Below are 16,039 nucleotides of genomic sequence, written 5' to 3' on the forward strand. Positions count from 1 at the left end.
CCCCAGGACCCTGGGAACATGACCTGAGCTGAAGGCAGATACTTAACAACTGAACCACCCAGGCGCCCCGAATTTAGCCACATTTCTGATTACAGAATTAATAAGTCCTCTCAAGTATCTCGTCAGGATTTAGCTAGGACATCCAGTAAGTATTTCTGGAGGTTTTAAACAATCTCAGAGACCCTAGCAGCATCCTCAGAGAGGGTGCAAAAGATAAGATCTTTACCAGATCTAGAGTCACTCAACAAATTTAGCCAAACACAACCTGCCTGTGCAGGCAGGCTGAAAGCTAAGCCAAATTCTTAGGACATAAAACAAGACAATCAAGAAGGGAGTAGCTGTACTGGAGAGACAGAGGATTAATAATCAATAGTTCTGGTTTGGAAAGGAAGGGAATATCTTAATTTTTTTCCCTCTCTATTGGGCTCAGGAGGTAATTTATTTACAAGACCTTTTGAGAATACTCTGTGGGTTTAAAAAATCATTTAACTATAGCTGTTAGTTTGGCCTTTAACTGAGGAGTGAAAGATACCTATAGGGGATTGCCTGTAGCCTGTGGTGGTCTTTATCTCAATGGTAACTAATAATTTTTTCAGAATCAAAAGACGATTCAGATAGAGGATTACTAGAAAGAGCACTCAAATAAAAGAAGAGAGCAGAAGGAATTAATGCAGTCTTATATGTTAGTCTGAGTCTTCTGTTCTAGGTACCTTTCTTTTTCATTGTCCTTTTGCAGTGAATCAATGAAACTTTGGAATTTTGAAACCTTTTGGAGGCTTCTGCATACCAAATAAAATAGGTATCCCATTCTGTTTAAGAACCTTTGCTTTCAAGTGTACTTCTTAAATCATTTCTCTAATTGGAGCATTGATCATAATAGCCATTGTAATCCTAGGTTGATTTTAGTAAGATCTTGTGATTTAACTAAAAATTCACGACTTCTGGGACTACAGTTTTAGACATAAAGTAAGCAGGTATGCCAGAAGTTGGCCTCTTCAACTCTGGATATGGAGGATCCCCCCTCCCCCATTTTTTTTTTTTTTTTTAACTAGGCCTCTGGGTTTCTCAGAATCAAGCTAATACCTAAGGGGGACATGGAATGATGTTGGGAATTGTGAGGTGTTTTGCAGTGTACCTCATTGCACAGAAATTGTCTTGAGGCTGGTAGGTGACCTAGTGTCAGTCTAACCCATTAATGTGACCAGCTTATTTTATCCCAGAGGTCTTCCAGAGATGGCGAGTGCTCTAATAGCCTTTGAATTTAAATGCTTGACCCATATCTACCAGTGTTTGCAGCCTTATTTCTGGCTTCTGAGACTCCCATTATCAATTAGTCTTTACAATACCACAAGTTAGGGCCCCTGGATGGCTCAGTTGGTTAAGCCTCTGCCTTCAGCTCAGGTCATGATCTCAGGGTCCTGGGATCGCCCCTGTATTGGGCTCTCTGCTCAGCAGGGAGCCTGCTTCCCCTTCTCTCTCTATGCCTACCCGCCTCTCTGCCTACTTGTGATCTCTGTCAAATAAAAAACAAACAAACAAACAAACAATACCACAAATCTCATACTGGACTCAGTCCAGCTCAGACCAGACCCAGTCTATTCCCACACCCAGTCTGGTTCTTAAGTCAGACCCAATCCAACTCCAGCCAGTGGCCACCAGCAACAATGTAGGCTGAGCAGCAGACTCTAGTAGATGGAGGCTGTAGACTGGAACTGGGGAAATAACTAAACCAGCAAATGCCAGTCAACAGGAACTGCAGACTGTAACTGGAGAAGGGATTCCAGTGTAGAACTGTAGACTGAACCAAGGGCTAAGGACTGCAGCTCTGTTAGAGCCTCGTCTAGGCTGCTGATTCCTTAACCCTGACCGTGTAGACTGATTCCTTAACCCTGGACTGGAAAACCAGTTAGACCCAAACTCAAATGCAAAGAAAGTGGAGCTCAAACCCAGAGTTGCTCACCAAAGGTCCTTGGAAATGAATGGCAAGATGGTGAACTCGGAAGGGTTCACAGAGTGCCAGGCCTGTGTTTCCCTTCATCCCCAAAGGTCTTTAGATGTTCACTTCAGATCCTTTTGCTGCCACCAAATCTGTTAAAAATCAAAGCCCGAGTAAATTTTGAAGAGGTAGTTGGCTTCATTAAATGATTCATGAATTGGGCAGCATCCCATCTAGCTAGTAGTGGGAGCTCCCAGTAGTTGTACAGAATGTAGGATTTTTATTAGGATGAATGGTAGAGCAAGGAAGTTATTAGCAAAATAAAAGAAAGGATTCTACCAGCCAAGGGCACCTTTCCCTAGGGGTAAAGGTCAGGGGGCTCTAATTAGGTGGGGTGTTATCTGGGGCCAGAGGATGGAGAAGGCCCATGTGACAAATCACCTCTTTTAATGCTGTTCAGAAAATTCCTGAACTAACTGACTGGTTAAGACTACAGTTCTAAGGAGGTTGCAGTTAAGTTAGGTATTAAGCTCCTTTGTGGTCACTTGGCCCAAGTGTCTCCATTTTGGCCCTCTGTTTTTCTTTTTAAAGGGACCGTGAGGATGTGAAGTTTTTAATGGCACAGGATATGGAGACTTTAGGGATGCAACATTATTTCATATATGAAATTTTTCCTATGGTGTTTCTTCTATCTAGAATGTCTACTTCATTTTGCTGATTCTCTTTCCTGCATGTTAATTCTTACTTGAATTCTAAATATAGTTCAGATATTATTTTATTTCCTGGAAGACGCCACCACTCCTACCCTTGTAGCAGTTAGGTGCTTTCATTTGTGTTCCTGTAGCTCTTTGCACGTATGTTTCATTGTCCTGTGTTCCACACAACACTGTTCAAAGAGTACTGTGAAATACGTGGTCCATGTCAAACAGATTGAAAAAAAAAAACAAAAAATCACGTGCTTTAGAATTTCCCAAAGCCTTTAATAAGCTAAAATGCATCGGTATTCTTTAAGAAAAGAATATATAGTATGAAACATTTCCCAAACAGCACCAAACCATTTATTTGAGCTTTTTATTTTAAATTTCCAGTGTCTTATTTTTTTCATTTTCATATCAATTGCATTATCTGTGTGGGAATGCGAGTGCTATTTTGTTTCTCTGAGGATATTACACAAATTTGGAGTCTTCTTTTTGCTCAATTAACTCTTGTGTTTTGGGCTTCTTGAGTTTCGTGGCTGCCTTGCTTCATTTTGCTTTGTTTACACCTCTTTGATGTGTTTATTTCTGTGTTTGAGATTCCTTGTTGACATGTTGGTGGATATTTATCTCTGTTTATCATAGTCTGCCTCTGGTGATGAATGAAGAAGAATGATTTGCTCCAATATGAGACAAGCTGATAGTTGTCTTCTGGAAACCGAGGCTCCGTGCAAGTCAGTGGCTTCCTAAAGCCCTGCTACTTTCGAGGCTACTTTGGGTACAGATATTAGTGCCACCTATTGGTTGGAACAAGGAGGGAAAAGAGGAGAGTGCTCTATCCTACCTGCTTTTGCGCACATCTTCCCATTCATTACCCGGAGAAATGCACTGACTTTCTTTAAAGGCTTGGAAGACCTTCATGCTGCTCCTACTTCGTGTTGGTCTTACATTTTAGCTTGTCATCAATTCCTGTATTTACTTTTTTTTTCTTTCCTTTTTTTTCCTTATTATCACCCTTTTCCTTAAATCTAATCCCATCTTTTTTATCATATAGGAATTCCTCAGAATTTGTCTGTTTTACTTTTTGCTTTCCAGCACTGTTACGTGTGGTTCGTCTTTTGTGATTTCCTAGAGATTCAGGAGGGAAAGGGAAGTTGCTTAATCTCAATCTACCATCTTTATTGAAGCATCTGAGTCCTTTATTTGCAAGGTTCACCTATAAACATTCCTTGATTTACCCAACACTGAGAAATGCACGCTATCAGTATCTTGAATAGACCCTTTTTAGTCATTTGGTTGTTTCTTCTTGCTGTGCGCCCCTTCAAAGACCACACATATTTCTGTATTTATGTTTCCTTGCAAGATGGTGGATATTTGGTAGCTATTTAGTTGAACCAAGTCTTTCTTATGAAATTTAAGTTGACACAAAGTGTGAAGTTGAAGATAAGTGATTGTGCTACAAAAGGAATCTCTTAACCGTAACTAGTGCTTCTGTTGCATCTTGGGGTCTATTTGTTTATAAATGAAGATGCCAATTAATCACACATTTGACTAACAGCTATCTGTTTCAGCTTTCTTTAATCCCAGACCTATTCAGAGTCAATGAGGCAATATGTAGTAATTCACTTCTCTTAGAGAACCTAGAACATAAAAGTATTAATGGAAGGTCATTCAAATTTGCTCTTACAGTGTGATTACAGTATTACTTTAAAACTTATGTGTGTATTTACATCCAAAATACTCTGTCAGCTCAAAGATAAGGCTGCAAAGAATGTTAAAGCATAATTTATAAAAGTAAAAATTGGAAACAGTATCAATAATTATAGAGAATAGTTTAAACAATGTAGTAAAATATTATTTATAGCCATTTAAAAAAGACAATGTAAAAAACAATTTACTGATTCAGAAAAGAGCAAGTTATAAGATTGTGTAGATAGTTCAGTTGCATTTTGTTTTATATAAGGCTGTGAATATAGAAAGATTAGGTTATATACTATTGTGTTAGAGGTTATCTTGGGTATATGGCTTCCTGTGTGATTTTTATATCCTCTTTGCTTATTCCCCTCCCACCCCATGGGAATGAATCATTTTTAGATAAGGTTTTTTGTTGTTTTTCTTCCCCCCGAATTTATTTATTTAGGGAGCAAGCATGTGAGTGGTAGTGGGGGTTGGGGGAGGGTGGCAGGCAGAAGGAGAGGGAGAGAGAGAAGCTCCTCTCTCAGTGCAGAGCCTGATCTGGGGCTTGACCTGAGCCAAAATTAAGAGTCAGATGCTTAACTGATGGAGCTACCCAGGTACACTTAGAGTAAGTTTTTTAAAAAGTTATTTAAAATAGTAAAAAATCCGAAATCACATTGTGAATATTCAGGGAATGGTTCTTGTTTTAATTAAGCAAACTGACAGATTAATAGGAGAAAAGCAAACAAGCTTTATTTAATTTAAGTTTTACGTGAGATGAATGACTTAATAAGGAAGCAAAGATCCAAAGAAATAGACCTGAGTTTTTTGTGCTAGGTTTGATGAAAAGTGTGCAGGCATGGAAGAATGTGATGGGTTAAGGAATATGAGGTAATTGTAATAATCAAGGGTGTATGGGGGCAGGTAAGCAAGGTTGTTAGGATTCTTTTTGGTGTCTCTTTGTGTTTGAGATAAGGATGCTACTTTCCTCTTGGTATGAGGATGGCATATTTCACATGAGGATTTTTATGTTCTCTTTCAGGGAAGAAGTATGAAGCAGGAAGGAAGTTAGAGTAGCCTTCCTGCTTCTCTTTTCTCAGACTCCTTCTGCTGAAAATATTCAGGATGCTGAAGTGCCATACTTGGCAGTAGCATGGCCTGAACTCCCACAATTGCCATCACTAACCCTATACTGGAATTTGTTAATGATAGTTCACCTCACTAATATTACAAGTATTGCTTTCAGTTATTTATTATACCTCATTTGTGAAGGAAACTTGTCAAAACTTAATGTCAACATTTTAATTGTAGAGACAATGAAAACACTCCTCGCCAATAATTTAAGTAAAAATTACTTTAATCAAATTCACTTTAATTTGTTTGCTATAAAAATACACTAAAAAATGGAATTAAAACTTGGATACTACACATTTAGACAGCTCCAACCTAGATGCATGTCCAAAATGCATATTTGATAATAGCTAACATGTATTAAGCAATTATGGCATTTTGGGGTGGGCTTTACAAGCATTCTCTGATTTAATCTAACAACGGTTTTAGGTAGATAGATACTTTTAACATCCCTATTTTCCATTTGAGGGATAAGACTTAGGTTAAGTAATTTGCATGTGATCACGTAAGTATAGAGTTTAGAGGGAGAATTTGAAGTTGGGGGAGGTTGACTTAGGAGGTCAGACTTTTAATAGTGAAGATGTTCTGTTTAGCTTAGAGCTGATGGATGCCAGTTTCCCTTGAAGCATTTATACCTTAGAGTTGTAATATAATATAAAGGAATAGAAAACTTAAGCCATTTAATTGACTCTAAGGTGTCTCAACGACTGAGGAGGTTGTCAGTATTCTAGTCCATAACTGAACCCCAAAGAGAAACCTCTATAAAACAGTGGAAGTCCTAATATTGAATATCTTTTTCAGTCTGTTCTCAGAATTCTGAAGATATTCTGAAGATACTCTTCATCTCAATCCTAACCCCATTCCATGGGACGTCAGTATAGAGCATTAGTGGAAGCAACTAAAAGAATAAAAAGTTAATTATCATGTAACACTAGATCTTCCAATGGTATTCATGCTTGAAAAAGTTTCCTGTCTTTTTGAATATTAAGGTTCTTCTCAGCCTTAACTCAGGAATACTACTTAACATTTTTCCCTTTGGAAATACTATGAATGTTCACTAGAATTTGAAGTAAGTCCCCAGAAGATTTGATTGCTAGATTATAATTGTAATAATGTATCCCTGCAATTAGCAATAAAGTAAATTAAATTCTAAATGTAGAATGTTAAAATACAAAGAAATCTGTGAGTTGGCAATTCTATTCAGTGGCTACTAGCCAAGACTTCCAAAATACTGAGTTAAATAAGATAGGACTTTTTTTCTCACACAAAAAAGATATTCAGTTTGACAATTCCTTAGTCATTAAAGACCCAAGCTACTTCTTTCTTTTTGCTTAGCTCTCCCTAGTGTATGACTAACATTCTCAGGGCCATTCATGGTCAGGATGGCTGTTAGAAGTGCCCCTATCAGGTAGAGTCAGGAGAGGCAAATGGACTCATACTAGTTTTTCCCCCCGCCCTTCTAAATGCTTTCCTAGTAATTCTATCCCACAGCCTCCCTGTATCTATCTCATTGGCTAGAACTTAAGTCTATAGCAACAGCTAGCTGCAAAAAAAGTCTAGAACATTGCTACTCAGAGTAAAATCAGACTTTTCTCACTTAGGAAGAAGGGGAGGTTATTTGTTTCTGGAAAGCAGCCAGCAGTCTGTGTCGTAAGACTACAGGACACCTCTCATCCAGGCTTTTCAGTTTAAACTATTAAGACCAAGACCCAGACTTCCCTGTCTATATAGTTGGGTAGTGGCAGTGTTATAATCAGAGCCCAGGTGTCTTGGTGACTTATATTAGCCAGAGGGATAACAATCGTTTCTACTAATGTTGAATTAGATAAAGTGATAATCAATCAAGCATTAATATGAGAGTGTTTTCTTTGCCACTTTACCTGAAAATCTATCACCCTCTACCACCTCCCCCCAACACACACACACACTTGGATATCTCAGAATATTATTGCCTTATTTGATAAATCTTTTTGTGGTCATTTTTCCTTCAAGATATAAGTTATATTGGCTATCTAGATTAGGTGATTAGAATTAATAATTTTAGTAGGCTCTAAAAACATTTAACATTCTTTAATATTTATGGTTTTATAACTTCAAGTGAATTTTTCTCTCAAATTTTTTCCTACAGTATAGCTGAAATACAGAAAGATGTGGAATACAGGTTGCCGTTCACCGTGAACAACTTGACCATTAATATTAATATGTGAGTAGAATTTATCTTATATTTTTTATGTACTAGTACTTTTAAAAATCCTTTCATTATTTTGTTTCTTAGTTATTAGAAGTAAATTGTTTAATGTAAACTTACTTAAAATAGTCCTTTTCTAGTATCTATAACTTACCAAAGTCACACAGTTTTGTGAAACAAAAAAAAAATAATTTTTTTTTTAATTTTATTTTTTATAAACATATATTTTTTTCCCCAGGGGTACAAGTCTGTGAATTGCCAGGTTTACACACTTCACCGCACTCACCATAGCACATACCCTCCCCAATGTCCATAATAACCCCACCTCCCCTCTCCCAACCCCCCTCCCCCCAGCAACCCTCAGTTTGTTTTGTGAGATTAAGAGTCACTTATGGTTTATCTCCCTCCCAATCCCATCTTGCTTCATTTACTCTTCTCCTACCCCCTTAACCCCCATGTTGCATCTCCTCTCCCTCATATCAGGGAGATCATATGATAGTTGTCTTTCTCCGATTGACTTATTTCGCTAAGCATGATACCCTCTAGTTCCATCCACGTCGTCGCAAATGGCAAGATTTCATTTCTTTTGATGGCTGCATAGTATTCCATTGTGTATATATACCACATCTTCTTTATCCATTCGTCTGTTGATGGACATCTAGGTTCTTTCCATAGTTTGGCTATTGTAGACATTGCTGCTATAAACATTCGGGTGCACGTGCCCCTTCGGATCACTACGTTTGTATCTTTAGGGTAAATACCCAGCAGTACAATTGCTGGGTCATAGGGTAGTTCTATTTTCAACATTTTGAGGAACCTCCATGCTGTTTTCCAGAGTGGTTGCACCAGCTTGCATTCCCACCAACAGTGTAGGAGGGTTCCCCTTTCTCCGCATCCTCGCCAGCATCTGTCATTTCCTGACTTGTTAATTTTAGCCATTCTGACTGGTGTGAGGTGATATCTTATTGTAGTTTTGATTTGTATTTCCCTGATGCCGAGTGATATGGAGCACTTTTTCATGTGTCTGTTGGCCATCTGGATGTCTTCTTTGCAGAAATGTCTGTTCATGTCTTCTGCCCATTTCTTGATTGGATTATTTGTTCTTTGGGTGTTGAGTTTGCTAAGTTCTTTATAGATTCTGGACACTAGCCCTTTATCTGATATGTCGTTTGCAAATATCTTCTCCCATTCTGTCAGTTGTCTTTTGGTGTTGTTAACTGTTTCCTTTGCTGTGCAAAAGCTTTTGATCTTGATAAAATCCCAATAGTTCATTTTTGCCCTTGCTTCCCTTGCCTTTGGCGATGTTCCTAGGAAGATGTTGCTGTGGCTGAGGTCGAAGAGGTTGCTGCCTGTGTTCTCCTCAAGGATTTTGATGGATTCCTTTCTCACATTGAGGTCCTTCATCCATTTTGAGTCTATTTTCGTGTGTGGTGTAAGGAAATGATCCAATTTCATTTTTCTGCATGTGGCTGTCCAATTTTCCCAACACCATTTATTGAAAAGGCTGTCTTTTTTCCATTAGACATTCTTTCCTGCTTTGTCGAAGATTAGATGACCATAGAGTTGAGGGTCTATTTCTGGGCTCTCTATTCTGTTCCATTGATCTATGTGTCTGTTTTTGTGCCAGTACCATGCTGTCTTGATGATGACAGCTTTGTAGTAGAGCTTGAAGTCTGGAATTGTGATGCCACCAACTTTGGCTTTCTTTTTCAATATTCCTTTGGCTATTCGCGGTCTTTTCTGGTTCCATATAAATTTTAGGATTATTTGTTCCATTTCTTTGAAAAAAATGGATGGTACTTTGATAGGAATTGCATTAAATGTGTAGATTGCTTTAGGTAGCATAGACATTTTCACAATATTTATTCTTCCAATCCATGAGCATGGAACATTTTTCCATTTCTTTGTGTCTTCCTCAATTTCTTTCATGAGTACTTTATAGTTTTCTGTGTAAAGATTCTTAGTCTCTTTTGTTAGGTTTATTCCTAGGTATCTTATAGTTTTGGGTGCAATTGTAAATGGGATTGACTCCTTAATTTCTCTTTCTTCTGTCTTGTTCTTGGTGTAGAGAAATGCGACTGATTTCTGTGCATTGACTTTATATCCTGACACTTTACTGAATTCCTGTACAAGTTCTAGCAGTTTTGGAGTGGAGTCTTTTGGGTTTTCCACATATAGTATCATATCATCTGCGAAGAGTGAGAGTTTGACTTCTTCTTTGCCGATTTGGATGCCTTTAATTTCCTTTTGTTGTGTGATTGCTGAGGCTAGGACGTCTAGTACTATGTTGAATAGCAGTGGTGATAACGGACATCCCTGCCGTGTTCCTGACCTTAGCGGAAATGCTTTCAGTTTTTCTCCATTGAGAATGATATTTGCGATGGGTTTTTCATAGATGGCTTTGATAATATTGAGGTATGTGCCCTCTATCCCTACACTTTAAAGAGTTTTTATCAGGAAGGGATGCTGTACTTTGTCAAATGCTTTTTCAGCATCTATGGAGAGTATCATATGGTTCTTGTTCTTTCTTTTATTAATGTGTTGTATCACATGGATTGATTTGCGGATGTTGAACCAACCTTGCAGCCCTGTAATAAATCCCACTTGGTCGTGGTGAATAATCCTTTTAATGTACTGTTGAATCCTATTGGCTAGTATTTTGGTGAGAATTTTTGCATCTGTGTTCATCAAGGATATTGGTCTGTAGTTCTCTTTTTTGACGGGATCCTTGTCTGGTTTGGGGAGCAAGGTGATGCTGGCCTCAGAAAATGAGTTTGGAAGTTTTCCTTCCATTTCTATCTTTTGGAACAGTTTCAGGAGAATAGGAATTAGTTCTTCCTTAAATGTTTGGTAGAATTCCCCCGGAAAGCCGTCTGGCCCTGGGCTTTTGTTTATTTGGAGATTTTTGATGACTGTTTCAATCTCCTTACTGATTATGGGTCTGTTCAGGCTTTCTATTTCTTCCTGGTTCAGTTGTGGTCGTTTATATGTCTCTAGGAATGCATCCATTTCTTCCAGATTGTTAAATTTGTTGGCATAGAGTTGCTCATAATATGTTCTTATGATTGTCTGTATTTCTTTGGTGTTAGTTGTGATCTCTCCTCTTTCATTCATGATTTTATTGATTTGGGTCCTTTCTCTTTTCTTTTTGATAAGTCTGGCCCAGGGGTTTATCAATCTTATTAATTCTTTCAAAGAACTAGCTCCTAGTTTCGTTGATTTGTTCTGTTGTTTTTTTGGTTTCTATTTCATTGATTTCTGCTCTGATCTTTATGATTTCTCTTCTCCTGCTGGGTTTAGGGTTTCTTTCTTGTTCTTTCTCCAGCTCCTTTAGGTGTAGGGTTAGGTTGTGTACCTGAGACCTTTCTTGTTTCTTGAGAAAGGCTTATACCGCTATATATTTTCCTCTCAGGACTGCCTTTGTTGTGTCCCACAGATTTTGAACCGTTGTATTTTCATTATCATTTGTTTCCATGAATTTTTTCAATTCTTCTTTAATTTCCTGGTTGACCCATTCATTCTTTAGAAGGATGCTGTTTAGTCTCCATGTATTTGGGTTCTTTCCAAATTTCCTCTTGTGATTGAGTTCTAGCTTCAGAGCATTGTGGTCTGAAAATATGCAGGGAATGATCCCAATCTTTTGATACCGGTTGAGACCTGATTTAGGATTGAGGATGTGATCTATTCTGGAGAATGTTCCATGGGCACTAGAGAAGAACGTGTATTCTGTTGCTTTGGGATGAAATGTTCTGAATATATCTGTGATATCCATCTGGTCCAGTGTGTCATTTAAGGCCTTTATCTCCTTGTTGATCTTTTGCTTGGATGATCTGTCCATTTCAGTGAGGGGAGTGTTAAAGTCCCCTACTATTATTGTATTATTGTTGATGTGTTTCTTTGATTTTGTTATTACTTGGTTTATATAGTTGGCTGCTCCCACGTTAGGGGCATAGATATTTAAAATTGTTAGATCTTCTTGTTGGACAGATCCTTTGAGGATGATATAGTGTGTCCTTCCTCATCTCTTATTATAGTCTTTGGCTTAAAATCTAATTGATCTGATATAAGGATTGCCACTCCTGCTTTCTTCTGATGTCCATTAGCATGGTAAATTGTTTTCCACCCCCTCACTTTAAATCTGAAGGTGTCTTTGGGTTTAAAATGAGTTTCTTGTAGGCAACATATAGATGGGTTTTGTTTTTTTATCCATTCTGATACCCTGTGTCTTTTGATTGGGGCATTTAGCCCATTTACATTCAGGGTAACTATTGAGAGATATGAATTTAGTGCCATTGTATTGCCTGTAAGGTGACTGTTACTGTATATTGTGTCTGTTCCTTTCTGATCTACTACTTTTAGGCTCTCTCTTTGCTTAGAGGACCCCTTTCAATATTTCCTGTAGAGCTGGCTTGGTGTTTGCAAATTCTTTCAGTTTTTGTTTGTCCTGGAAGCTTTTAATCTCTCCTTCTATTTTCAATGATAGCCTAGCTGGATATAGTATTCTTGGCTGCATGTTTTTCTCGTTTAGTACTCTGAATATATCATGCCAGCTCTTTCTGGCCTGCCAGGTCTCTGTGGATAAGTCTGCTGCCAATCTAATATTTTTACCATTGTATGTTACAGACTTCTTCTCCCGGGCTGCTTTCAGGATTTTCTCTTTGTCACTAAGACTTGTAAATTTGACTGTTAGGTGACGGGGTGTGGACCTATTCTTATTGATTTTGAGGGGGGTTCTCTTAACCTCCTGGATTTTGATGCTTGTTCCCTTTGCCATATTGGGGAAATTCTCTCCAATAATTCTCTCCAATATACCTTCTGCTCCCCTCTCTCTTTCTTCTTCTTCTGGAATCCCAATTATTCTAATGTTTCGTCTTATGGTGTCACTTATCTCTCGAATTTTGCCCTCGTGGTCCAGTAGCTGTTTGTCCCTCTTTTGCTCAGCTTCTTTATTCTCTGTCATTTGGTCTTCTATATCGCTAATTCTTTCTTCTGCCTCATTTATCCTAGCAGTGAGAGCCTCCATTTTTGATTGCACCTCATTAATAGCTTTTTTGATTTCAACTTGATTAGATTTTATTTCTTTTATTTCTCCAGAAAGGGCTTTTATATCTCCCGAGACGGTTTCTCTAATATCTTCCATGCCTTTTTCGAGCCCGGCTAGAACCTTGAGAATCGTCATTCTGAACTCTAGATCTGACATATTACCAATGTCTGTATTGATTAGGTCCCTAGCCTTTGGTACTGCCTCTTGTTCTTTTTTTTGTGGTGAATTTTTCCGCCTTGTCATTTTGTCCAGATAAGAGTATATGAAGGAACAGGTAAAATACTAAAAGGGTGGCAACAACCCAGGAAAATATGCTTTAGCCAAATCAGAAGAGATCCCAAATCGTGAGGGGGGGGAGAAAGGGGATATAAAGAGGTTCAGAAAGAAAAAAAGAAAACAAAAAAAGAAAAAAGATACAAATAAAAAAGAAAACCAATAATGAAAAAATATAAAAAGGAAAAAATATATGTATGTATTAGATAAACTAGTTAGAAAAGGGTAGAAGTTAAAAAAATTCAGCAGAAGAAGAAAAAAAAAATTGAAAAAGAAAAAAAAAATTAAATTAACTGCAAGGCTAAAGAATCATGGGGAGAAAGCCATGAGTTCCGTGCTTTGCTTTCTCCTCCTCTGGAATTCCGCTGCTCTCCTTGGTATTGAAACTGCACTCCTCGTAAGTGAACTTGGTCCTGGCTGGGTTTCTTGTTGATCTTCTGGGGGAGGGGCCTGTTGTAGTGATTCTCAAGTGTCTTTGCCCCAGGCGGAGTTGCACCGCCCTTACCAGGGGCCGGGCTGAGTAATCTGCTCGGGTTCGCTTTCGGGAGCTTTTGTTGCCTGAGCGCTCTCCCTAGAGATCCGGAGGACAGGAATGAAGATGGCCGCCTCCTGGTCTCCGGCCCGGAAGAGCCGAGAGTCTGGGGCCCCACTCCTCAGTGCGCCCTCAGAGAACAGCGCCCAATTGCTCCCGTCATCCTGGCCTCCGGCCTCGCTCCGAGCTGACCGAGCCTGGGAGCGGTTCAAGGTAAACCCGAGCTTAGAGCTCACTCCTCGGCTCTGTCTCTGTAGCCAGCTTCCCCGTTCTAGTACCTGTAAGCTCTGCGACACTCAGACACCCCCGATCCTTCTGTGACCCTGTGGGACCTGAGGCCACGTTGACCCCGCGTGGGCCTAACCCCGGTTAAGCCTCTGGAGCGATGTCCCTCAGCGGAACAGACTTTTAAAAGTCCTGATTTTGTGCTCCGTTGCTCTGCTGCTTGCCGGGAGCCGGCCCCTCCCCCCCGCGGTCTATCTTCCCGTCGCTTTGGATTCACTTCTCCGCCAGTCCTACCTTTCAGAAAGTGGTTGATTTCCTGTTTCTAGAATTGCTGTTCTTCTTCTCTTTGATCTCCCGTTGGATTTGTAGGTGTTTGCAATCTTTAGATAAGCTATCTAGCTGATCTCCCGCTACCTGAAGTAGTCTCAGCCTGCTACTTCTCCGCCATCTTGACTCCTCCAAAAAAAAAATTTTTTTTAAATTTTTTAGATATTTTATTTATTTGACAGAGATCACAAGTAGGCAGAGAAGAAGACAGAGAAAGAGGAGGAAGCAGGCTACCCGCTGAGCAGAGAGCCTGATGCAGGGCTCAATCCCAGGACCCTGACCCCAGCTGAAGCCAGAGGCTTAACCCACTGAGCCACCCAGCTGCCCCATGAAACAAAAATTTTTAAAGACATCATTATAAAGTGTATGGTTATAAGAAAGAAACTATACAAGAAGAAATGCAGTAAGAAGATGTAATAATAGTGTTTAGTACTGTCATTGTTTTTATTGATTTGCACTAAAGTCTTAGCCAGAAGTAGCCTAAAAGATAAAGGCTGAAAATGATGACAAACAATCAAAGGGATCATGTATGGAAAACTATTACAGGTATATTCACCTCTGCATCAGAAACAAGTGAAAATATTCTAGTCTTCAGCAAGAGATAAACTATATCAACCAGAAAGTTCAAGGCTGAATTTGATCTACTAATTAAAGAAAAAAATTAAGATAAAAATTATAGTTGTGAGGTTATTTAAAAGACAGGATTGGACTGAATGATTGCTGAAGTACCCATATAACTATAAGTGTAATTATTAGTCTTTAGCATGAAAATATTAAGTTATTACCTCAAATTGCATTGGGTGGCTGGGTGCTAGAGTAGGTGTTTTAATGAGGTAAGAAGCACCTAACTTGAAGACAAGAACCATGGCTTATTCATCTTCATATTTTCATTGTCTAGCGTAGTCCCCACATGGAGAAGGCCTTATAAATCCTAGCTGAATGAGTGAGTGAAAGTATGAATGTTTAATAGTGCCAAGCATTATGCTGTGTTATCTTGATGAAGGAGCTTTTTCAGTCCTCACAGCAGCGCTGCAAATTGGGCAAATTACAGACATAGGTAGTGAAAAGCATAGTCAGGATACAGACCCAGATTTTTTGTGCTCCAAAGGCCATTCATTGTCTTTTATTTACGAAACTAGTTTAACACCTTTAACTATTTGAATGCAGTAGTTTTATCTCCATCAAATGCCCTAGGTAGGGCTAAATAGGAAAAGCCAAAAAGGACCCAGTTTTCTTCATGACAATGCTGCTAGATAAATTGTTTTCTGAGCTAACGGAAAACAAAGAGACAGTCTTAAAGGGGCATATTCTTCTGAGTTTAGAGAGATTTAGAAATCAGACTTCCATAGCCAGTAAAATCCATTTAAGACATCAATACTGAATTTTAAATTTGTGGCAGTTCATAAATGTTAATATTTTCTTTTTCTTTCTTTTCTTTTTTTTTTTTTTTTTTTTTTTGGTATTGAGAATTTACTGTTCATTATTTGAAACCATGAGATTAACAGATGGGAGAGTTGTGTTAATGGGACAATTACAAGAGAGCCTTATAGAACCAAGGCATAATGACAGCTACAATGTTTTAATTGTAGTGCTTTTGCTTTTATCTACTTACTCTTTAAAAATTCAATAGATGGTGTAATAATTCTTGGCAGTATTTCATAAGTAGGAAAACCGCAAAAAAATTATATGGCCAGAAACTGTGGTTCAATAGACAGATGGTTACTGTGGTTCACCTGATACAAATACCTGATCTGATTTTATCTGAGATTTTGCATGGCTTGGTATATTGTGTTTAAAAGCAATTAATTGACATAGTGTGTGAAGAATGTCTTATAACTCAGGGTATTCATATTTTACATTAAGATTTTACTGTATTGAATTGCTTTATAATCTTGTTGCTAAAGTGTATCTTTTGTGTATTTTCAATCAACAACCATAATAGAGCATTTATTACTGTGAATAATTAATCCAGATAAAAGCATGAAAATTTAATTTGCTTTTAACTCTGTTT

At 38.4% G+C, this 16,039-nt stretch overlaps 1 protein-coding gene across 1 annotated transcript in view; it reads left to right on the forward strand.

Annotated features, from left to right (window-relative positions):
- The window catches only part of VPS37A (VPS37A subunit of ESCRT-I), a 53,057-nt gene that overhangs the window by 12,612 nt on the left and 24,406 nt on the right, over positions 1-16,039 (forward strand). The window contains exon 2 of the mRNA XM_032844953.1: positions 7,568-7,642. Coding sequence (XP_032700844.1) covers positions 7,568-7,642 — 75 coding nt within the window. The remainder of the gene's footprint in view (positions 1-7,567; positions 7,643-16,039) is intronic.

This window comes from Lontra canadensis, unplaced genomic scaffold (genome assembly GCF_010015895.1).
Source record: "Lontra canadensis isolate GAN:19392208 unplaced genomic scaffold, GSC_riverotter_1.0 scaffold159, whole genome shotgun sequence".
NCBI lineage: Eukaryota > Metazoa > Chordata > Mammalia > Carnivora > Mustelidae > Lontra > Lontra canadensis.